Source organism: Lepisosteus platostomus, chromosome 13 (genome assembly GCF_059453375.1).
Source record: "Lepisosteus platostomus isolate fLepPlt1 chromosome 13, fLepPlt1.hap1, whole genome shotgun sequence".
In the NCBI taxonomy this organism is placed as follows: Eukaryota; Metazoa; Chordata; class Actinopteri; order Semionotiformes; family Lepisosteidae; genus Lepisosteus; species Lepisosteus platostomus.
In genome coordinates, this window is record NC_142623.1 from 44298799 (window position 1) to 44322111 (window position 23313).

At 48.4% G+C, this 23313-nt stretch overlaps 2 protein-coding genes and 1 long non-coding RNA gene across 9 annotated transcripts in view; 1 reads left to right on the top strand and 2 right to left on the bottom strand.

Moving 5' to 3' along the window:
* Window positions 1–1584: 1584 nt before the first annotated feature.
* On the bottom strand, window positions 1585–11361 carry sting1 (stimulator of interferon response cGAMP interactor 1). 5 transcript variants are annotated; one of them, XM_088604884.1, is made up of 8 exons: window positions 10872–11361; window positions 9490–9528; window positions 8684–8922; window positions 7486–7648; window positions 5675–5783; window positions 4438–4682; window positions 3183–3369; window positions 1585–2572 (listed from the first exon to the last, which is right to left on the bottom strand). In XM_088604884.1, the coding sequence occupies exons 3-8, from the start codon at window positions 8920–8922 to the stop codon at window positions 2370–2372; spliced, it is 1146 nt and encodes a 381-aa protein (XP_088461010.1). In that variant the 5' UTR covers window positions 9490–9528; window positions 10872–11361; the 3' UTR covers window positions 1585–2369. The 5 variants fall into 5 exon arrangements, with proteins under 5 accessions (XP_088461010.1, XP_088461009.1, XP_088461011.1 ...); XM_088604883.1 differs by having other exon boundaries at window positions 9490–9531; XM_088604885.1 differs by having other exon boundaries at window positions 9431–9531.
* Window positions 10272–14594, top strand: LOC148650754 (uncharacterized). Its single transcript, XR_015926218.1, has 2 exons — window positions 10272–10720; window positions 11355–14594. It is a non-coding gene; the product is annotated as an uncharacterized LOC148650754 (long non-coding RNA).
* The window catches only part of LOC148650755 (protein phosphatase 3 catalytic subunit alpha-like), a 102702-nt gene continuing 93651 nt past the window's right edge, over window positions 14263–23313 (bottom strand). For all 3 annotated transcript variants that reach the window (XM_088604880.1, XM_088604879.1, XM_088604881.1), the window contains exons 9-14: window positions 21837–21962; window positions 20888–20965; window positions 19920–20004; window positions 19276–19373; window positions 16935–16982; window positions 14263–15848 (exon numbers count right to left, since the gene is read on the bottom strand). In XM_088604880.1, coding sequence (XP_088461006.1) covers window positions 15670–15848; window positions 16935–16982; window positions 19276–19373; window positions 19920–20004; window positions 20888–20965; window positions 21837–21962 — 614 coding nt within the window. In that variant the 3' untranslated portion in view covers window positions 14263–15669. The remainder of the gene's footprint in view (window positions 15849–16934; window positions 16983–19275; window positions 19374–19919; window positions 20005–20887; window positions 20966–21836; window positions 21963–23313) is intronic.

A 23313-nucleotide genomic window follows, 5' to 3' on the forward strand; every position in this document is an offset into this window, starting at 1 on the left:
CCGGCCTGCCCCCCAGCCTGACCCCCGGCCTGCGCTCAGACCCCCCAGCGGGGCCGGTGACGCCGGACGCTCTGCTGGTCCTCACTGCCATCGTGGTCGCGTTCGTGCTGCTGGCGGTGGCCATCGTCCTGCTGGTCAGCTGCGGCGCCGGGAGCCCCTCCCACAGGACCTGGAGGCCCCCGGCGCCCCCCAGCTCACCCTGTGGCAGAGGCTGGGCTCCCTCAGGAAGTCTCTCCAGCCAGCGCGGCGCAGGGAGGGGCGGGCCAGGACACCGTGCCTCTGCAAGTTCCACCAGCAGGGCGGCAGCCAAGAGCCCCACGTGATCGAGGCCACCTACCTGTAGGGCTCGGAGCAGACTCGGCTCCAGCCTGGACCGAATGTACAAGATCCTGGCCAGGAAATTTACTCACCGACTTCAGGACAGGGTAACGGTCCGTGATTCTGTGCAATAGTTTACATTGTCTGTCAACAGGTAAAAACAGTGTTTCTGCTTACTGCAGCAGAGATTCCCCTGTGCAGCGTTACTGCACCGCCCAGATCTTTTCTTCACTAAACAACGAAGGAGAGTGCTTCAATGACAGCCAGAGGGATAAGAGCCGTTACGTGTTATTAAAGGGTTTCAGCCCTTCCCAGGAGACTGAAGCTCATAGTGGGGTGATACTGTATGATAGCACAAACCCTATCAGGTTTTATTGCTTGACCCCTCTCTGTGCAATTCCAGTTCTGCCATAGACAGAGTCAGGAATATTTATAGCTTGAAGGATGTCTGAAGGCTTCTCCAACACCGAAATTGCGTTCTGAAGCTGTATTGAGAGGCCCTCTCAGTGACCTTTGTAGCTAGCTCTGCGCCTTGCCAGGTTCCGTTAGAAACACTCAAGGAGAAAACTCCAATACGGTGTGATGGAGGACTCTTTGAATACTTTGAGATGCACAATCTGGCCTGATTGGGCAATGCGAACACATGCTTTGTCACACTAGAAAGAATGCAGATGAAAGTGCAAAAGCAATGAAACACTGGATCTGTTGTTAAATATGTGTTTTCAGCAGTTTGGTCAGAACACAATAAGTGGCGTATGGAGATTAAATGTCCTGGTGTTTTTTTAGTGTAGCTCTCCTAGCTGAAGGAACAGCAGCCTGACTGTAAGTAGGAGGCAGGACCCTCCTCACGGTCATAAGGAATGAGCCAGGGAGCTGCTGCAAGGGTGTTGATGGGAAGGAGGGAGGGTGCAGGAGAGATTTGCAAAGGGAAGCTCAGGAGGAGATATACGTGTGTATTTACACAGTAGGGAAACAAATAAATGTCCCTACTGAAAAGAGAAGAAAAGAAACACAACATTTTGCTGTGGAGTCTTCTTCTGTATATACACAGTATATACAGAGTAGAGAGGAAGTAGGTGAGATTAATAAACTGCTGATGTGCTAATGAATAAAAAAGACACGTTGTTTGTCTGGTTGGCGATGTCCAGATTGTCCATCTTTTCTGTTTTGGAAATAATATGGTTGGTGCTTTTGTACAATGGCTTATTATTTCTTCATACATCTTTGCTTCCCATTTGTAGGACAAAACCTAGAGAGTCAGGAATCTAACATTTAAAAAATATCTGTATTTTTATATGCTTAAAACAAAATATAGGATATGACATGCTTTATTTAAATACAGTATCTGTAGCAACACAGCATGCCCAAAAGTCTCATCTGAGCCGCAAGGCCACAAGGGGGCAGGCTACACCTGTCTGTGGATGTGCAGAGACCAGCTCAGATCACACCAGGAAGCACATCACCGCAGAACACAGCCCGCTGACATGGGGCAGCTGCTCGGGTTCACCGTCCTGGCACCACGCGGTCCTGCACAGTCCCACACAGCCCAGACTCCAAGAATTCGAGACGGACATTACAATAAGCATCTCCCCAGTAGAGTGGAGGACTGCAGATCCCCACACTGCCAGAGCCTTGGACATGCAGTCATCAGGGAGGCAGACAGGCAAACAACTTTCAGACAGGTACGGGTTTTTCAAAACAATGGAACGTACACATGGAATAAAAGAACAAAACTGCAGCAGGAATGTAAAAATGTATGGACCAGACTATATTGTATTAAAGACTTGATAAATGCTCCCGGTGTGCTGAGACATACCAGCTAGAACACGAGACAGTGAGAGCTTGCAGTGCAAATTCTTGCTGTGCAGAGCGGCCTGATTCAGCACCAGGGGGAGACACAGGGAATGTTGGCAATGGTGTGTTGTAGAGCTCCTATTGCATTCTTTTCCTGAACAACAGCTCACAGAGAAGGCTGCTTATTCACCAACCTGAAAGCGGAAATGCGCGAGTGGTCACCCAGCGAGCGTATCTAAGGGACACGGGCACAGCGCTTAGCTTCTTATAGATCTCAGAGGCTGAGGCAGGTCGTTGCTGATCATGAGGGTGGGCTGCCGGGACAGGGCATCCTGTGGCTGAGTGTTAGGAGCCTCTCGGATGCAGTACTCCTCTCTCTTCTGCTGCTCCAGATGCCTCAGGATCTCCTGAGACAGGAAGTGGGGCTCTGTCTCGGAGCCCTCGCCCGGGGCTCTGCAGTCTGCAGGGGTAACAAAACCAGCAGGGGTTACGAGGGGCACACTGTTACTACACAGTTCTGTCCATATTATTGTGTCTTATGCTTGTATCCAAAGGCTGCTGTTAACCGAGTGATATGAACAAAGCACCTTGCTCAGGGGTACGATAGGACTGTGCCACCTGAGATTTGGGGCAGGAGCAGGGACAGGGCTTGGTCTGTGTGGGTCTGAAGGTGGGGACTGGGACAGGGGATGGCCTGTGTGGTTCTTGGGGCGGGGTCAAGGACAGGGGGTGGCCTGTGTGGGACTGGGGGCAGGATCAGGGACAGGGGGTGGCCTGTGTGGATCTGGGGGTGGGAGCAGGGACACGGCATGCCCTGTGTGGGTCTGGGGGTGGGATCAGGGATAGGGCGTGGTCTGTGTGGGTCTGGGGATGGGATCAAGGACAGGGGGTGGCCTGTGTGGGTCTGGGGGCAAGAGCAGAGGACAGGGCGTGGCCTGTGTGGGTCTGGGGGCGGGATCAAGGATAGGGCGTGGTCTGTGCGGGTCTGGGGGTGGGGCTTTTTTCAACACGCCTCAAACCCTGCAGTTGGCTCAAAGCAAAAGGGGTCCCAGGACCTGAGAGGACCTCACCGTCCAGCAGGATGAGCCTGTAGCGCCCGCGGCACTCGCGTGAGCTCTCCAGGATGTCCCGCAGAGTCCTGAAGAACAGGGTGCTCTGCTGCAGGCGCTCCTCGGCGTCGAAGCCTGCCATGGCCTCCTGAGACATCTGGTACAGGGTCACGAGGGGAGTGGCGTACTCCACCACACAGTAGTGAGGCTAGAGACACACAGAGGAGAGAGACACAGATCAGAGAGAGACACATGCATGGATGCACACGGAGATGAGATAGAGACATGCATTGACACACACACAAACAACTGACACACACAGATGAGAGAAAGACACACGCATAAACAAGAGACACGCGCAAAGGCACACACACAGATGAAAGAGACATGCAGAGACACACACACAGACAAAAAACAGAGAGACACACACAAACGAGAGAGAAGATGTCATTTAAACACAGTGGGCATTAACCTCTGCAGCAGGCTAGACCCCACTCCTCTCACTGGGCTTTGTCAACTCACAGAGCCCAGATCTTGCAGTATACCTCACAGTGAAGACCATCTCCACTCAGACGTTGCTTTGGCCCATGGTAGTTACCCTCAAGCTAATAACTCTTAATGTTAAGAGTATGCTTATATTTAAAACCTCTCCATTCACTTACAGATTTCAGCTTTGCTCTCGTGCCCGGTATTCTGAACATTCTCTTCATATTGTTCACATACGTTTCATGGGAATCACGCACATACTACAGACACTACTGCATGTAAAGCACAGCCTCCTATTATTTACAGTAACTGTGCTGACATCATATACCAGCCCAATTCTCCAGGAACGCAACTCCAAATTACAGACATTGTCTATTTCATCACCAATCTGAATTTGGTTTCTTGGTCACCTGCTGATCACTCAACATCAGCGCTAGTGCCATTAATTACACGGATCGGATGTGTCATCTATTTTACAACAGTCTTTAAAAGATCATTTTACACATGGCAATATTCATTGCATGTGAAAGTGATTACATGATGACTTTTCACAGTATGAAACACGGTAATGTTTAGATCCCGACCACAAAAAAAGCACTATGTGATACACCCCTTGCTGAAGATTTGATAGTCTATAGCAGGCGGCATGAATCTAGTTAAATCATCTGCTGGTGCCTTTTTTCACAACTCTGGAAGCTGGAGAGCCTCTGCGGAGCACAGACAGGGCTGTCCTGCTGAGCCCTCTCCCCGGACAGGTGCTGCCTGTCCAGACCAGCGCCCAGCGCCCTACCCTCTTGGCCTGGTCGTAGACGGTGTAGATGCTGTGCTTGAACACCCTCTTCCGGATGCCGGCCCTGTCGATGGTGATGTCGGGCAGGTTGTCCAGGAAGCTGATGTTGTCGTCGGCCTCCTCCAGCTTGTCCGGGATGCAGCAGCTCAGGGGGATGAGGATGTGCAGCTTCCAGGTGTCCCGGTGCTGCAGCACGGCGGCGCTCCGGCTGGCGTGGTACTCCTCGATCGAGGCCTCCAGCCCTGCTGCGCACAGACAGCGGCTCAGGACCCTCCGCCACCGCCAGGCCTGCACCTCCGGAGGAGGGGAGCAAGCGGCCAGGCCGGGGGGCTCCCGGAGTTTCTCCAGGGTCTCCCATTCATCCCAGCGGCAGCTCAGGGTGTTTCACCATCTCCTCCCCCAGCGGTGCTAGCAGGCCTCTGCTCAGACTGCCCTTCCCTTAGTTAAGCAACAGATGCTCCCTCACAGCCCTCTAAATGGCTTTTAAAAGGAGACCAGCTAATGCTGCTGAGAAATGATGCTGTACCAGATGCTGTACCTGCACCTGGAGACTGGAGGGTGGGCACACCTGTGCACCTGGAGACTGGAGGGTGGGCACACCTGTGCACCTGGGGACTGGAGGGTGGGCACACCTGTGCACCTGGGGACTGGAGGGTGGGCACACCTGTGCACCTGGGGACTGGAGGGTGGGCACACCTGTGCACCTGGGGACTGGAGGGTGGGCACACCTGTGCACCTGGGGACTGGAGGGTGGGCACACCTGCAGCGCTTGCACTGTGTTAAACAACCTTCCTTTTCATAGAACCTTTCAGCTCCAGGTAAGCACACCGGCTGTACTGGCACAGCGCCAAAGTGGAGGTGTCTGGATCTTGCCTTGCTCTGTGCAGACAGCACGCCCTGAGTGGCTCTTGTGCAGCGCTGGGGAACTTCTCAGGTGTCTATGACACCCCTGCATGTGGTTGTGCTTTACAGCCACGTAACACTTCACTGAGCTTTTCGAAAGGGTCTGAGCACCCAGTGATACACCTGCTACGCTCTGTGCTCTGGTGCAGTGAAGAGCTGCAGACAGGAGTGGGAATCCAGGACTCCCAGATCTGGGAGCCAGGAAAGCCTGCGGATCTAGTGACAGGTGCCTCTTGGGCTGGGAAGGCGGGACTCGGGCCAAGGAGAAGAAGGAGGGTGTAACAGGATGCGAAACGAACAGAGAAGAAGAAACAGGAAGCGAGGCGTCACTCACTGGGAAGGATGAGTCTCAGGTACCCGGTGTAGAAGGACCAGGCCAGCCCGTGCCCCACGTTCATCTTCCTCTGCTCAACAATTTCAGACACCTCCACTGCGGCAGGGTCCTGAAAGCACAGGGAGTGGAGGGTCCACACACAGACCTCAGCCATGCTGTTACTTCATGTGCCCAACTGCCCCCACTGCCCAGCACTGCCCCTCAGTGGCCTCACTGCCCCATACTGCCCCATACTGCCCCTCAGTGGCCTCACTGCCCCATACTGCCCCTCACTTCCCCTATACTGCCCCATACTGCCCCTCAGTGGCCCTCACTGCCCCATACTGCCTCATACTGCCTCATACTGCCTCATACTGCCCCATACTGCCCCTCAGTGGCCTAACTGCCCCCATACTGCCCCTCACTGCCCAGCACTCCCCCTCAGTGGTCCTCACAGCCCCATACTGCCCCTCAGGGGCCCTCACAGCCCCATACTGCCCCATACTGCCCCTCAGTGGCCCTCACTGCCCTATACTGCCCCACTTTAGAGCATGATGTGGCCCCAGTGCAGCACAGTAACATTCCTGCTTTTAACCATCACAGAAACCAGCAGCACTTTCTTTCCGTCATGAACTTTGTCCCTCAGCAGCAGCTGAACAGTGGCCAACAGTGGCCATACCGTCTTCGTCCCTCAGGAAGGAGAGCGTGCTGGAAGTCGAGGGTCCCTCGGGGTTGAGGTGAAATCAGACAGCTCAGTGAAAAGGCCTTCACATGATAGACTGAGTCAGTCCTGTTGTGTCATCAACCGCAGGCCAGACAGAGCACGGATTCCTGAAAGCCTTGCTAATACACTGAAGCACAGGGCTCATGTCTCCTGTTTTATTCTAATCTAAGAAAGGGAAATAATTTGTCAAACAAGTACAGGGTGTGTGGTTTGCTGAAGCATGAGAGCACACAGCAGGCTGCTGAGACGAGCTGCTCGTGTCGGGAAACCACACCAGGCCCTTGCGAAACCTGGGACTTCCCACAGCCAGCGACAATGGGGATGTCAGCAACTTTCCAGAGCAGCTCCTACTCCTACCAGCCAAACGTCACGCTGTGCGTCAACGTGGGCGAAACGGGACCCACATCCAGGACGATAAGTCCTGCTTCCCACAGTCGAGAGCCAGGGACAGTTTCGTCAGCTTCACTCACAAAAAAGCCCTCTTTTTCCCCTGTCACACAGAGCCAAGGAAGGAGGGCCCGTGTTTCCTCGAGAACATGGCAAACCCAGAGCGGCGCCCCCAGATCACTCCAGTGGGGTTAAAGGTCATCATCTGCGGCCAGGTGGGGGGGCATTAAGAGATGTCTGCAGCCCAATGGCCAAACTGGAAACCAGAAGCTGAGTGACACTCAGGAACCCAGCTGAACATCCTGACTGGCCCAACAAAGTCCTTATTGAAGCGTATCGAAAAAGTTCAGGTCCAGTTCAGTTGCCTTCAATCTGAAATCTAGAGCAAGATGTGGATCAAACTGCAGATGATAGTGGCAAGAAGCCTCTTCTTTCTGGCACATTGAGGCCCTTTATAAGCACTGGACTGTGATCTGTGACTGGCAGGTGACTTTAAGGTTTAACTGGGTCGAGACTGAGAACTCTGTAGGCCTAGGAGACTTGGATATGACCACTCACTAAGAGCAGGATTACAGAAACTCCTCCTCCTACAGAATTACTCAGAAAACCCTCAAGAGAATACAAAACTAAGAATGACATGTCGAGAAAACAAAATCAGACTTCCTTTGGAGGACTCTCTGGAGAACTGAAACTTCCTGGTTTCTGGCAAGCTGTGACTTACACATAACCCCATGGCACTGAAGAGGAGGGAGCAGATACAGGCCATACACACGGAGAGCCAGTCTTCAGGCTCCAGCTGGTTAAAGACACACACCACAGCCAGGCAGAGAAAGTGACCCCGGTGAAAGCAGGCTTTCAGCATCTTCATCAGGTTGCCTCGGTACCTGCAGAAAAAGCACAAGGACTGGATTCAGGTGCCACTTTGGGTACCAAACCAGGAGTGGAGGCTACATAACTGTGATCATTAGATCCTGGCTGAAAAATGATTTAGCCAATGTGAAAGGCAAACCTTTTCAAAAGCAGATTAGTTTAAAATCTACTGACTTTGTTTTATCACATACTATAAAATACAAAGGAACAAGTCATAGGTTTATTCCATGCTGAAAAGAGAAGAAGGAAAACACAACGTTTCAGCTGTGAATCCTTCTTTAGGTGTGAGGGTTTGAGGGAAAGTGCTCCGTCCTCATGCAGGTCAGATTAATAAACTCTGTAAGAGTGTTTTGGTCAATATAGAATATTTCTGTTAAAATACAGATGATTAAATTATCTAAGTGATTTCATTTGAACCTGTGCTAATTATCATGAACACTGCTTTGGTCATTAGTACAGTGTCTTCCTGCATGTTTGCCTTCCCTGTAGCCCACTGACAGCTGCCAAAACACAGGGGAACAAAGTCCATTTCTCAAACCTTCATATACAGGCAACCAAGCTGGGGGGTACGAACACTTTTAAACTCAGTTGCCTCCCCATCCGTCAGAGTATTTTCATTGCAGCAAACCTCTATACTACTTCATGGAAAAAATGATCTGCTTCAGTGGTCCAAACCTGACTGTTCAAAGAGTTTAGAAACAGTGGCTTGGCCCTGCAGCCCCTGGGCTGGTCTCTAGAGCCACTGCCTGTCCTTACGGCATCTTCCTGCTTTGAAATGTGGCACCGATCCACTTGATTCAACCCTTGTTGTTCCCTGGGGGAGCTGTTTTCCAGTGCAACGATAACGCACCTCGCCACCAAAGGGTCCGGGACGAACATCAGGAATATCAGGAAATGAAAAACGGCTTTAGCAGTGAACTTGCAGAGGGGTACAGCATTTCCGGTGCTCCCTGGGGCAAAGAGGTGTCTCCCAGATGGGAGCAGCGCCCAGACCCCTGTGGCCCCGCTCTGCGAGCGAGCGAGCGAGCACCACGTCAGGGCGGCCGTACCTGGAGAAGGAGTGATTGACGAGCTCCTCCACGAGCAGGCACGCTCCTCTCAGGATGCTGCCTGTGGACAGGGCCAGGCAGCCCACGGCCGTGTACCTCAGCAGCAGCAGGGAGCCCCTCCACACCGCCGCCCAGAGCAGCAGGGCGCAGCACAGCGCCACTGCCGTCAGCACCGAGAGTTTCCCGCGCGGCCGCGGGACCACGGAGCGCCTCCCGCTGGGCTGCTGGGGGTCCGGCATCTGCAAGAAATGGGTCAGTTTGGTCTATGCATCCCGGAGGACCCCAGAGCTCTTCACACGCTGGAGGGGAGCCACTCCATCCCCCGCTGGACATGAAGCAACGCCAGTCTGGACCAGCAGCTCCACCGCGCAGCGGCTCAGAGGGCCGAGAGCGTTCCTCGTCGGTGGGACTGTTTGTTTAAGCAAAACTAAACACAGGAACCTCATGGCAGAGCTTTTTGTTAATTCCTAACACCCAGCTCTCATAAATGCACACGACAGGTAACAAATGAGAGCAGGAAGTTTGATTGTAGTAAATTATTCGTAGGATCTCATCCAGTCACTTCCTGAAAGAAAATGGGGTTTCAGCTTGAAGCAACATGTCTGGGTGTGTTCGTTTCAAAAGCATGAGTTCGTGCTTCACTGTTCTCAGTGTTTCTGTCTGGGTTATAAGCCTCAATTTCTCTTAGTATAATTAAAAACATTTCTACAAAATATATGAGAGAAAGGTCATTTAAAAGAGAATTACAGAGAGGGGTAAGACGCTGGACAGAGGCTGTGCGTGAGAGGACCTGCCCGGACGCTCACCTGCCTGTTCCTGCAGGCTCTGATGTTGTTTGAACTCACCTGCTGAAAAGACAAGGACAAACATGTCTGAGCTGCACCTACTGCAGTTCACTGCATGCAAGACACGGGGACACCGCGGGTCAAGCAACAACCACTCGTTCCAGAGACAAGCCACAGTGCCCTGGGCAGAGAGTCACACCTGCCTCTCTGCTCCTCCCTGATCCCTGAACAGCGAGGTACAGTAGGGAGGAATCATCCCTAATTTCCCTAAGGAGAATTAACAGAAGACATATTTCTCAGCCTGTTCCAGACGGTGGCTATGACAATGTAGCAATCTGCCCCACAGGGACGGACTGTCCCCATGACCCCCTCCACTTTTACCCCAGGCTCAACCTTTAACTGCCCCTTACCCCTATAAAGGGCTGGAATCCCCTCTCTCTCTCCCCACACTCTGTGTCCAGCAGATACCTCCTATTTCTCTGTCTTCCCAGCCTTTTCCCTGCTCCATTCTCAGCGCTGCTTGTTTTGGTGAAAAGGACAGCAAGCGAGCCTAGAGTCATCTCCACCCTGCGCCTCAGAGCCGGCAGCGCAGTTCACATCGACTCAGCCTGCAGAGAGGCCCGTGGATTCCTTTTAAAATCTACAGTACGGTCATTAGGTCATATCGCACCTTAAAGGTAAGTCACCTCCTCTGCTAATACACTGTGACTTACACATACAGTGTATTACACATACACTGTGAAACTGACTGGGAACATGGAGCGCCCCCTACTGGACAGCCAACGCCACTTCCGTCAGCTGCCTGATTCGTTTCAAGAGGATTCTCATCCAGTTCCCTACTGATAAGGTTTTGAAGGTTCTGGGATCTGACTGGATCAGGCCTCCAGATTATGGAGCTGATGTATAAATTAGGCACCGGCAGACTTCATTAAATCCAGGTTTCCAGGAAGAGTGTGATGCGCGACATTCCAAACCTGTGAGCAAAATTTCCACTACACCGCGCCTCACAGTGGAAGCAGAACGCTTCCCATTCACGTGTTAGCAGGTTCGCTAAAGTTCGTTTCGCAGCGATAAACCAATCGACAAGATGCGCAATGCAAATAAGTTTAGTGTCGCTCCATTCTGTGACGTTCTAGGACTAGGTGAAATGACTCTTGGATTGAAGATGTGAACGCCATTTTGCAGCAGACGATCAAAACGCCGTTCTCCGGAAAGTCCGGAAAACATCTTTCTGGCGTAGCCTACTACACAGGTACAGCACGTCCTGCATACCCGCCTGTTGTAACCAGCGTGACATGGTACTGTACATCTGTCCAAATGAGGATGCATCAAGGACGCGATATGCAGCGTGCAGACTTTAGCAGAAGAAAACTCAGCTCTCGGGACGCACGGGGTTCGCTTACCTTAGCGACGTGGATGTAGGGTATTTTGGGCTTCTACCCCCAAGTTTCAGATTCCTGCGGGCGAAGGGGGGTGGGTGTGACCGCGTGTTCCTGCTTCCCAGAGCACAAAACGCTTGGCGTCCACGATAAATGTCACCCCTCAGGAGCTTAGACAGGCTCGACTTCGCTGGGTGATCAGAGCAGCCAGAAACCAGCAGGGCACCGAACTAGACTGTTGCTCACTGAGACCCAGCACAAAAGACGCTGAACACGACTTTACTTTCGCTTTTGTCCGTGTGTGCCGTACATACAGTACTCTTACGGTCTTACAATAATTGCGTAGACTCTTTCTGTTCTAACGCTCCAGTTTCCGATATTCAGGAACATATTCCGTGAAACTTAAAAAAATGATGTTTGTCTTTTGGGGAAAAAAAACAATAGAAGTTTGTTATTTTCATGCACTTTTGTCCCCAAACAAACAAATGACATGTCCGGTTTGAACAGGTGGGCTGTGGAATCTCCCCCACGGACGTCAGATGTACAGTGTGTAAGACCTGCTGCTTGAAGCGCTGTTTCAAACGCAGAGAACAGGCAAGTATTACGAAACTGCACTCTCAGCGAGTCGATACCATGAAAAGGAAGGGATGCTTCCTGGAAGCGTACGGCGGTGTTTCAACATCTCCTGTGGTGTTTTTCGGGTGTGTACATTATAGTTAACACTAGGTGACAGTATTGTCAAACAAATAAGTCTTCCTGCTGCAAATTGGTACCCATCTGTGCATTGGCACAAAACCCTGGAGAGGAAATGTGAGGCATCAGCACTGTCCCAATGCAAATCAGAGTAAGGAAGGAAGAGTCATCACTAGTTAACACTATGTTTAGTCATGATCGGGATCCCTCCTCCTAAGGGCGCTCCAGATCTTTCACATTTCAGTTGATTATGTGCACCTGCCCCCAGTCCTGCCCCTCCTTATTTAAGCCAGATGCTCTTACTATTCCTCGCCCAGCACTGGGAGATAGACGCTCGGAAGTTCGCCTACCAGCGGGTCCAGGAGAGACCCGGCGGCATCGGCTTCCTCACGGCTTCCTGACCGTCCGAGTCCGGGGCTCGGAGCGCCGGGCCTCGCTACTTTCTTTTAACTCCTTGTTCCCGTTCCGGATATCGACTGTTTGTTTTGTCCTGGATGGATCCCCGGTTTTGGACTTTAGACTGCACCCAGATTCCTTTTTGGACTGTTTGGATCTGTTTGCCCTTCGCCACGCCCCCCCGAGCACCGGATCACCGTCGTCACGCCCCCCAGTCTGTCTACCCATCCAGTCCTGCTGTACCTCCCCCAGATGTCCTTCTCCACTTACTTCCGGATGATACCGTCAGCATAGGGTCCTGAACTACGCTTCGCGGGAGCCTGGACCGGCTCCTGTTACATGTTTAGAAAAACACCAGAATGGCAGACTCTGTTATAGACAGCCAGACTGCCATCGGAAACAGACTTGGAAAGTGAGAAATATACAGTATGGTGTGTTTAGAGTGGAAAAAGACATTTGTACTTGTATACACATTTTACAGTATGGCACGCATACATAAACGTCCTCTTCTTCAGACTTTAATAAAAGTTTACACACTAGACAAGGCAATTTGGCCTGTCTTCCCTGTTGGATTGCTGCCTGTTTAAAGACCCAGGAGTCCCAACGGGATCCCCACAGAGTAAGAGTGAGCCTCTCTGCGATTGCTGGAGCTGCAAATGTAATTTAACTTGTGCCTAGCTGGAAAAAAATAGACTTTTCCTGGAAGAAATACATGATTAATCCCACACTCTATCCAGTATATTTACCATGGGACCACTTACTGGTATTTGGTGCTTTGCAGTTCGTGTTTCATGGAAGAAATGATGGCTTAATGGAATTAACAAGCAATACTACTATCTTACTGAATCAAAGCACACAGTGACTGCAGATGGGGTGCCCTTAAAATAGGTGGACCCCAAGAAAAACAGCTGCTATTAACCAGTGCTTTTTATTTACAGTGCAGGAAAAAAAATCTTGTAATTAAGCAAATGATGAGTTCAGTGAGGTAAACAAGGGTTCAGGTAGAAAGAACCCCAGAAATCCTCTGACCCTGTAGGACCCCTGTGTAAGAGGCCCCAGCTCAGTTCAGCCCTGTGGTCAAAGTGGGCAGTGTCCACATGAAGTTAAAGCACAAAAGGGAGATACACGAGCCAAAGTCAGGAGGAAGCATGAAGGTGCGTAACATACAGTAGGTAAATCACAGTTCAAGGCACCAAGGAAAGATCCGAGAGACAAGGACAAAACACTGCAGGGATGAGAACCCAAACAAAGTGCAAGAGAGGGAACTAGGAACACAGTGAGGTAGGAACTAGAGAGGCTCAGCGTTATCGTTATAACAGAGCACAGAACACTGCTCGGTCAGACCCTCCTGCTTCACTTGGAGACGAGGCAGAAGGTGATTACCCACAGGTGAAGCAGGCTTCCTGTCTGACTGTGTTTCCACAGCAACCGGCCTGACTGACAGGTGGGAGGGGCGTGGCCAGCTGCTGCAGGAGAACTGGCCTACTCTGCAGTGCCCCCATGAGGACAGGCATGACGGTAATCAATTTGTGGAGTACTGCAGACAGTGGGAATATTTTGTGTCAAACAATTAAATAATCTTGTTGATTCAGCAGAGGTTCTCTGGCCTAAATGTTAGACACCTTGTTAATGAAAGTCTGTTTTGGTGATGGTAATAAACCCATAGGCGCCTATTTCAGCAGCAGATTTCCAGGCTGGAAGGAGTTACTATCTCCTCCATCACCTCCTCCTCCCACTGTTTCCTAAGGAACCCTGGGGACTCATAGAAGCAAAGTCCATCCCCATGTACTGTACGTAAGAGCAAGTTCACCCACAGAGGAGCACGGAGTCACTGAGGCAGCAAAGAGGGAGGAAAGTGCAAAGAGCAGCTCAACGCCAGCTGGGGCTCGGGTTGCTAAAGCTGCTCGGTTCTGCTTGCCTGCCCTCTCGCGTTCCTGTGAGGAACAAGCAGGTTTGCCCCTTAGTGCTCTGCATGATGTGCTGCAGATGATCAGACTGTAATGACCAGTTGTTGTGCTGTACCCTCTCAATCCCCTAGCAATAATAATCTTAGGAGAACTGAGCTTCAGTAGTTTTCCATACAGTTGCAAAAGCTCATATTGGGTTAAATGAACTGTGGTGAAACCTTCCCGAGCTAGTCATCAGAAATGCTACAGTATACTGTACACAGTTTACCCCCCAGAGCCGTTGAGCTTTGTGGTCCACTGATAAAAAAAAAGTAATTTTCATTAATTTATTTTCCAATGCAATTTATTTAAATTGCATTTAACACAACATGTTGTATATTAAAATAAATACAACGTTGAAAAAAGTCCATAAACACAAATGATTCATGCATATTTTATTCAAGAGTAAAAAAAGGTATCCTCCCATAGGGCATGCGCACAATGTCTGTGTTTAAGAATCATATGCGAAAATGTAGTTCCAGAGAAAAATACAAGAAAATTGTCACAAGTTAAATTCCATGAAATTCCTTTAAAAGTAAACCACGTCAGGACAAAACAAGGCTCATAAAATAGTGGAAGAAAATGAACAGTAAGCTCAATAATAAGAGTAAGAATATTAAGAATGATAATATTTTTTCCTTTTAAAAGTGAGACACACACAGGAGTGTGCCTAATTTGTTTTACATTTTAATAAACCATGCTATCATGCATTGGCAGCCAGACTGTTGCTTTTCACTGAATAATATGTTCATTCACACTATTGAACAACTTCTGTACATGAACAGAACGGAAAAAAGTCCAAAGTAACATTTTGAAAAGAACGTCAGTGCCTGTACAGCAAAAAAAAAAGAAAAAAAAGAAAAAGAAAATGATAAAAAATAAGAATAAAAAACAAAAATATAATTTTACAAATATAATATAAAGCAGAAATAATTCAGACCTACTATATTGAAACACAGCACAAATATAATTTCACGTATCAATAAAGAACTTAATCGCATGCATAGATGCGTTCTATAGATGCTGTACAAATTATTGTCATTTCTATTTTACTGCAATGGTAAATCAGTTTGCAAAACATACTGTGTACATTTGTAATTACAGGCAAGTGAGAAACGATCAGGTATATTGTGACAAGGTAGCAACAAAACTCAAATTGCATTATTTACTTATTCAGAGCAACGTGGTCGACAGTGGCTTATTAAAAGAATGATTGACCTAGCACACAGAATGAATCAGGGGCCGATGTCCTCTTACAAAAACTGAATTTCAGGTAAGATTGCATTGCAAATATCTTGAAATTGTACACATTTTATAAGACTTACATTTTTTTAATATTCTCTTTATTAATACTAGTAGCAAAACATTTTCAACAGCAAGATCTTTTTTTTTTCTTATAAGATGTTTTACGAACGAAACCTTTAATGAAGTTTGAAAACGTGCGGTGCCGGTACCGATGGTGCGCCTTCCCGAAGCGTCGCTACGCCGTGATTGGCTCGAGCACCCGGAAGGGCGGAGCCCCCCGGGCTCTCGCGGGCAGGAAACAGGAAGTGGCGGACGCAGTCTCGGGCGCGCTCCTGACCGGGGCTCGAGCCCCCAGAGAGGTCGCTTGCTTGCTTGTTTGCTTGTCGTCGGCTTGCGGGGCTCTAATACAGGGCGGCGTGGTTTGTGTTTCTAATGATCGATTCAAGCAGGTTTGTCTGTTGGAAACCAGAGGCGGGGGGGAGGGGCGAGGATCTCCGTGACGTTCCGCCGGGGATGTGTGTGGGAGTCTTAACGCCGGGGGATCACTGAATATTGCTGTTATCGTCCGTGCCGTTGGACTCCGACATGTTCATCTTGCCCATGGAGTGGCCCACGTTGTTCACGGCGTCCTTGCGCGGCGGCATCCGCTCGTTGATGCGGTCCAACCCCTTAGCCTCCTCGAAGCTGCTGATCTTGTGCTGCGGCGAGAATCCGCGGATCGCTGCCGGGAAGGGAGACGGGTTAGAAACGGGTCGCAGCCCTGGAGGGGGGCATCTCCAGAGATCGCTCCCGGGGGGGCAAAGTAACCACAGCACAAGCTAGAGTGAGGGTGCGCATCCTGTAACCTCTGTCACAGCAGGAAACCGGGAGAGGACTGGGGACTCAGTTGTAACCTCAAATTTCTGACTACTCTGACTTTATCTGTGCTCTTCTCCTACACAGCCTCCTTACTCTCCTGAATTTCAAACGTCTCTTCCACATTGTACCCCGAGCTGGAAACACCAGGGTACATGCAGCATGTGACAAGCTAAAGAAAAGACTTTCAAGAAGGTTTTCAAAAACTTGGGTTGTTTTTTATTTATTTTTTAATTATTATAAAGTCAGAGATTGCATGTGTCTAAGATGTGATCGTGATTTTGAAGAATCAAAAGGCAGACTGGAATCTTCCAGCACAGCCTGTCGAACTGGTAAATTCAATATGATGTTGCTGTGCACCATACACTCAAACAGATTTCATCTCATTGTGTGGTTTTCCACCGCACAAGCTAGAGACTGAGCTCAACAAATGGAATATCAGACAGGCATGATGCTCACCAAAGAACCTAAGGCAGTTTATTTTCATTTTGTCGAATTGTATTGTTAATTAATAGACTGTGGCGTTCATATGACTGTCTGCTGACTCCAGGGTGCAGTGTCTTTTCCACTACTGCAAGCACCACGAGCTGGTCCTGGGGCATGGAGATACCAGGCCGAGGATTTTAAGAAGAAAGCAGATATTGAAGGTCATGTACTGCACAGTAAAAAAAAACACATTGACTTTGATGTTCTAAATGTGTGTTTGATTGCAGGTGTAGGAGTTAACTGCACCCTGGAAAAGAGAGGCAGTGGAAAGGATGAACTCTCAGGCACAGGAGAGCCCCTCACAGGCCACAGGCCGTGGGGAGAGGGTCGCTTAAGAAATGACTGATTGGGGCCTTCTGGTTCTTACCACTTTCAGCCTGCATTCAGAGTTAAACATTTGTACAAATACAGAGACCTTTAACAGGCCTTTAACACCTTTAACTGTGTTTAAAAAGTGAGGTTTTACCTTCTCCGTCTTCAACGGTCTCAATGGCTTCAATAGCCTCAATGGTGGCTGAGGAGAGCAAGAGGAACATGGAAAAACAGTAAGACAGATGCAGTCCAGGGCACCTCGGCTCATTCGGTCACTAGTAACTCAGCCGACCCAGGAACACAATCAGACTTCATGAAATAAACCTGCTCTCATCCTTCCTGCTTCCATCCTGCTGACTGCAGTGGAGCGGGTTACTGTCCAGTTTCCTTGGGGGGGACTCACGACCCAGGAATTGGAGGCTCTGTGACTGTTTCTGGAGTATTTCCGTGTGAAGAGTTTCGGCTGAACCCTCTTGGTTAAGGCCCAGCCATTCAGAGAGAGGAGTTAGCCAAGGGGGAGCTACAAGCTGATGGGGCTGAGGAGGGAGGAGTGTGGTGTAAAATGGGAGAAGAGGCGTGTGCAAGAGCTATAATTACAAGAGTAATAATTGCAATATAAAACAGGTGGATGAGATTGACTTGTCTGCTGTGATCTCTCCTGAAGTTCAGTTAAGATCTTCCAGCTTTAAAGTTGCTCGTTCAAACCCCCTGTAATCGTCTATGTTCAAGGCCAAATGCATTTAGTTCCTATGACCTATTTTCCTTTTACACTTTTTAGAAAAAGTTGGTGACACTGACAAATTGAAAAAAAAAGAAAAAAAAAGAAAAAAAAGAACGTGTTCCAGAAAATGATTTCAAGTTGTTTTGTCAGTTAAAAGTAAACACTTTAACTCCTGGAGGCTACAATCCACCATCTTTTCTAAATAGGGATAGAAATATGTTTTTGTGCCGAGAAAACTGGATTCATAAGATAGGCTTTTCAAAACAATTTTGTTATCCCACACGTTGTGAAGCAAAACACTTATTTGTACAGACCGCAGTGAAATGTTCACTGTGATGTACTCATGCCCTAAAAAAGTATAAAACAAAATTGCAAAATAGTCAGAACTAGACAATTTAAAACAAAAAGAGATTGTATTGTTAATGTTGAGAGATTTTTGTTATTAATTTTTAATGCATATTTTTCAAGTGGCAAAGGGATCCTAAAAATACATGAGACAATACCTGAATCCTGACTGGATGAGACAATCCTTTCATTCTTTAAAAACAGGCAAGAGGAAACTGCATGGTGGGATTTGGTGAGATATGTTTTACCAGCATATGCAATGAAAAACATTTTGGTTTCGATGTCTGGGGGCGTCGGGGGGCGTGTTCAGTGTGGAGGCGGAGCCCTGGATTAAGGGTGACACGTTGCCCGAGAAACCGCAGCTGCCCTGGCCAATGAAGGACGAGGCCTTTTAAGACACACTGAGCACTTCCCTGGAGAGACAAGCAAGCAGAACTCCAGTCCTGCCGCCCCCGCAGGGGGAGAGGATTATAGCGACAGTCCTGGAGGGGATTTAATTTTTTGTTTCTTATTGTTGTCTTTTTCTCCTCTCCTGTCCCGCTGTGAGAGTTCACTGGGGCAGGCCTTGCTTTCAGGCCTCACTCCCCTATTTCTCCAGTCTGGACGCTGCTCAATAGGGACAGTCCGGTCTGGACGCCGCCGTTCCAAATGGTGCATTTGTCTTTTTCCTTTCTTTCCCTCTCACACCGGGGCGTTGACTTTTACTGGTGTTCACCTTGGCTCCTCCCAAGACCCCGCACTGTTATAGTATCTTGACAACAGTACTTGTTAGTGCCCATGAGTGGGGCAGCGGCGGCCCGGAGCCTAACTGTCCCACTAGCTACAACTGTGCTAAGCTTATGAAGGCGTCTCCACATCACACGATGATGAATTCACACTCTGTTTATGCAGCGTCTGCATGCAGCTGGCCTTAAATGTAGAGACCAATTTCGGCAGTAACACCTGCTGTCAGTTCATCCTCATCAGACAGCAGGGATCTAATCAAAAAGGCTGAGCAGTCCTTGCATATTTTGAATTGGGAACTGGCTGTGTTTTTACACCCTCTCGATCGAGGGTATCCAGCTGTGCTGTGGAGTCAGTCAGTGTCATGCACTGCTCCTCGGACATCACAAGGGCCATTATTGCCTCTGCACAGCTCCAGCAGCTCTCAGGCCGGAGCCCAGGCTGTGCTGCCCACATCACAGGGCTCGGCCTGCACGCCGAGTCTGCACCCCCCAGGGCCCGACAGGTGGAATTGCCGGTTAAAAAGGAAATACGGAGATGCACAGGAATGAAACTCGGAAGGCAGCTGTCCTCCCTCGATTCGCAGGGAAAAAGAACAGAGTGCCGAAGAAGGAAAAGCTCATTAGGTGATCTCAGACGCGAGTGATGGGGGAAGGTGAGGTGAGGACACTGGCAGGTGGGAGGCGGAGAGGAGGACAATACTCACCGCTTTGTAATGTCTGCTTGCCTCCGGAGAGGACTCCGCTGGGAAGCATTCCGGTAGGAGTCAGGCCCTTCAGTGTCAAAACGTTTTCACTCTCCTCTCTGTGGAGAGCCAAGCCAGACGACAATCTCGTTAACACCAGGTACAAATCAGACACGGAGCTTCGAGTCTCACTTTTACAGTGAGAAATAGCCACAAGAATCTACTGAAAGAAAAGATGGCAATTTCACCTTTTTATGCCTAGAATACCTAGAATTTGCAACCTGGGTTATAACATATTTTGAACATAGATGTGTATATACCAGTGCGCCTCAGCCCTGGTTAGAGTACAGCGTGTTCTGTGGGTCTCTGGGGAAAGAGCTGCTACAACGAAGCAGTAAAGAGAACGCCTGAATCGGAAGCTGGAAATCTGTTGCCCTAAAGGACTGTGTCCTGTGACAGGGTGTGAGACTGTGGTCCTTTTAAACACAGACGTGTTTCATCCTTCAGGGGGCCGAGCTGACAAAGCTGGAGTCTGGATTGATGGCTACGGTCTGTCAGGGCAGCTTCTGAGCTGAACAGACGCCCCAGGTGGCCATTCTCACTGGGACCTGGCTGATCGGGGAAGGACCCCCAACAGAGGGACAGGTTTTTTCCCATGCTCTCACCTCAAGACTGAAAACATTTTGGCCATCTTTCCTATAGCTCTAATCTTGTTTCGAATGACCTCCTTCCGGGCAGCTGCAGCATTGGCTGTAAAAAACAAAGGAGATGATGGTCAAGAGGCATCTTAGCAGTCCACTTCAACAGGGCTTATTTACCATTATCAGCACAGTGTGGCTCTGGTTAGGAGCAGTTCTTGTGATTTTAACTGTGGTAAAGAAACGGGGTTTAAGCCCTGCTGGGCAGGGCTGAGTTACTGCTGCACACAAGGCATCATTTTATTTTGTCCCACAATGTGGTTTTGAAGCTGTTGTGAAAAGACTATATGTGGAACAGTAAGTAAGTGGTAGTATAAAGTAAGTCAGATTCTAGGCCTCCTCACTAGGTCCTCTAATCTCCCTCTTTGTCTCCTCCAGCAGGGCCTCCTTGCACCATCTCAAACCCCCAGCCCCCGGCCCAGCACCGCTGCTCTGCTGTTCGCTTCTCCGGCCCGTTTCTCTCATGCTGCCCTGCTGTGCCTCTCTCCGAACGGGCCCCCCGTGTCCCCGCCGTGTCCCCCTCTCCCTGCCCCGGCAGCCCCCCTCTCTCCCGGCGCCCTGTCTGCACATGCGCTGCCCTGTGCCCCTGGACTCCCCTGCACTGTGGGAGAGACAGCTGTCCCTGCAGGTCACCTCCTTCCCAGGCGTGTTGTTATACAGTATTTCCATTGGTCCACTTATTGTGTTGATTCCAAGCAGCTGGATAAGGGTCTTCTAAGATTGCTATTCATGTTTTTATATATTGTAATTGATTTTAATAAGAAATTATATTACAATTACAATAATAATTAATTATTATTACAGTTATTATAATAATTCTAACAGTAGAAAGATTATTTTGTTAAATTTATGTAGAAAGTTGATCAGCTGTTCAGGCTCATCTATTTGATCTCTATCAGCTCCAAAGGAAATGAGCGGGATAACAATTTTCTTACCATCAAATATTTCATCCCCGTCGTTCATGAGTTCATCATCAGAGCAAATATTCAGGACATTCACCAGCATCTCTGTAACTGAAGGAAACAGCAAGACATAGTGAGGGTGGTTTCTCCTAGTATCTACAGACACTGCTATAAGTATCAAACACCAGCACCTCACATTTGACTCTTCAATTCTAAATAGATTTGCTTTTTAATGCAATGGAAACAAATATGAAGTGATAAGAAAATTTATTTTAAATAAGCTCAACACTGCAAGGAATCTTTGGAACCTCCAAAAGAAGAAAATTAATTTAATTTTGGACAATGTAATAGAGTGTAATTCAGACGGAGAGAAAAATGTTCAATGATGTAGAGTCAGGAAAAGTGAAAATGTTTTCTGGCAAAATTACAAAACGTAGTCCAAAAGAAAGTTTGTTTAATAAATCCTGCCACCTTTAGAACATGTCATCTGGCTTTTAAAACCAGAAAGCATTTCAAAAGCATCATTTTGTATCATTCTAAACTCCCATTCAACAGATGATGTGGTTACATGTGTGTGTTTTTATTTGATTGTATTATGTGCTAATCTTTTATGGAATCATGCTAGGCTTGCTAAAATGACTCAATTAGTTACAGATTGATTTCAGAGATGTTAACAGTATTGTTGAGAATTACAAAGACAGTAAGTATATTTGAGAGTCTCAAGCAATATATTTTAATTTGAAAAAGAGCAGCAGGATCTGTGTCAGCAGAATAGACTGCAATGAGCTTTTAGGCTCTGGAAAATGCAATGTGTTTGTCGAATGGATGAGGAGGTTGTGCCTGAATTTGCCTCACTTCTGCACTGACACACTGTGAGCACCTTGGCACCTCACTGTTTGCCGTGTGCTCCTTGTCCACACGAGAAAGCGCTCAAATATTTGTATAAAACCAGTACTGTCCTCTCGACTTGTTATTGACTTACCTTTCTCGCCAACAAAGGGCAACGACCAGGTGAAGACGTCCATGAAGTTGGGAAGCCAGTAGGGATGAGGTGAGCAGTTGAACTGTCGGATGTTCATCACGTTGTTCTCGTACTTCAGTACCGCAGCTACAGGCAACAAAGATCCAGGACAGAAGAGTCCAGGAGACCAGGCTGAGTTATTTATCCTTATTTACCGGAGCACATGCTCAGCAAGATGCCTTCTCGGTCAGTTTTATGTGTTTATTTCTGTCATTGCAGTTCCTGCTAAGTTGCTTTCTCCTTTTACATGTTACTTCTTAATACTTATAATTATTAGGAAATAACACTTATAATTCCAAGAAATTAATCAGTCAATCGCTCACTTACATCAAGCCATCCTAGGTCTTTATGACCCCAGTATCTACTCCAACCGGCCTCTTAAAACCCTTAATTCAACTAAATCATTTTCTGTCCCCAAATTTGTGGATTTTATTTTATCCACAAAGATTCACTTTGAAATTAATACATTCAAGGAAGGGTCCACTTGAGCAGCTGAAAATCGAGCTGAACTGGAAACCAGTTGAGAACTGGGGCTGCAGGGTGCAGTATGTGCTCAGGCTAGAGCACTGACTGTTCTTTCTCAAGGCATTAAAAGAGACCGCTGCATTTAAGACTTTTTAAATCTATTTTACTGCAGGTCACCCTTAAAAAGTCTTCATAAAATATCCAAAGAACTGCTAGGATACTAAATTACAGTGGCTTGTACAGCAATGCAGTGTAACAGCAGGCCTGTGTGCTGGACAGAGACTGACAACATATAATTTGGCAGGAGAGAAAGTGAAAGTAATCACATACAAAAGCAATGGTCTAGCAGTCGGTGACACACTTGACTTTTTTAAATTAGTCCCTGGAGTTCCACTTTCAAGGCATTTAAAAGGCGAGGAAAGGATTTAAAAATGAACCCTTTGAAAGAACAAGCCTAATAATTACACTGCAATACAAATAATTGCAGTATAATAATGAAATAATGTTTCACGGCCACTGGCATTTATTTTTGTTCCAGTTTCATATTTCGGCTGAAGGGAATGCCAAGCTTTGCCCGATTGCTTTGTCTCTGAGCACAGAGGAAACCGAAAGAAGAAAAAGGAGGCCACTACAGCTACACAGAAGAGAAAGTGACCACTTCCCAGCTGCCGAGAAGAGCCCTTCTCTCCTCTTAATCAGTGCCAGTCAGAGGGCACAGCGTCACTCCCTTGGCCTGGCACTGATGTGTACAGCAGTGCATGACACAGGGCTCTGCAGTCGGAAGGTGACTCCTGAAACAGACAGGGCCTCAGTTCTTTGGCTACGGCTATAGACCTTCCTGCTTCTTATTCCTTAAAACATGGACAGAAACACTTGCGCTGGTATTTTGTTCAGACCTTTTTATCCATAAACTTAAATTAATTATACAGATCTTTAAGAGAGATAGATATGAAAGAGACTGATAGATTGATTG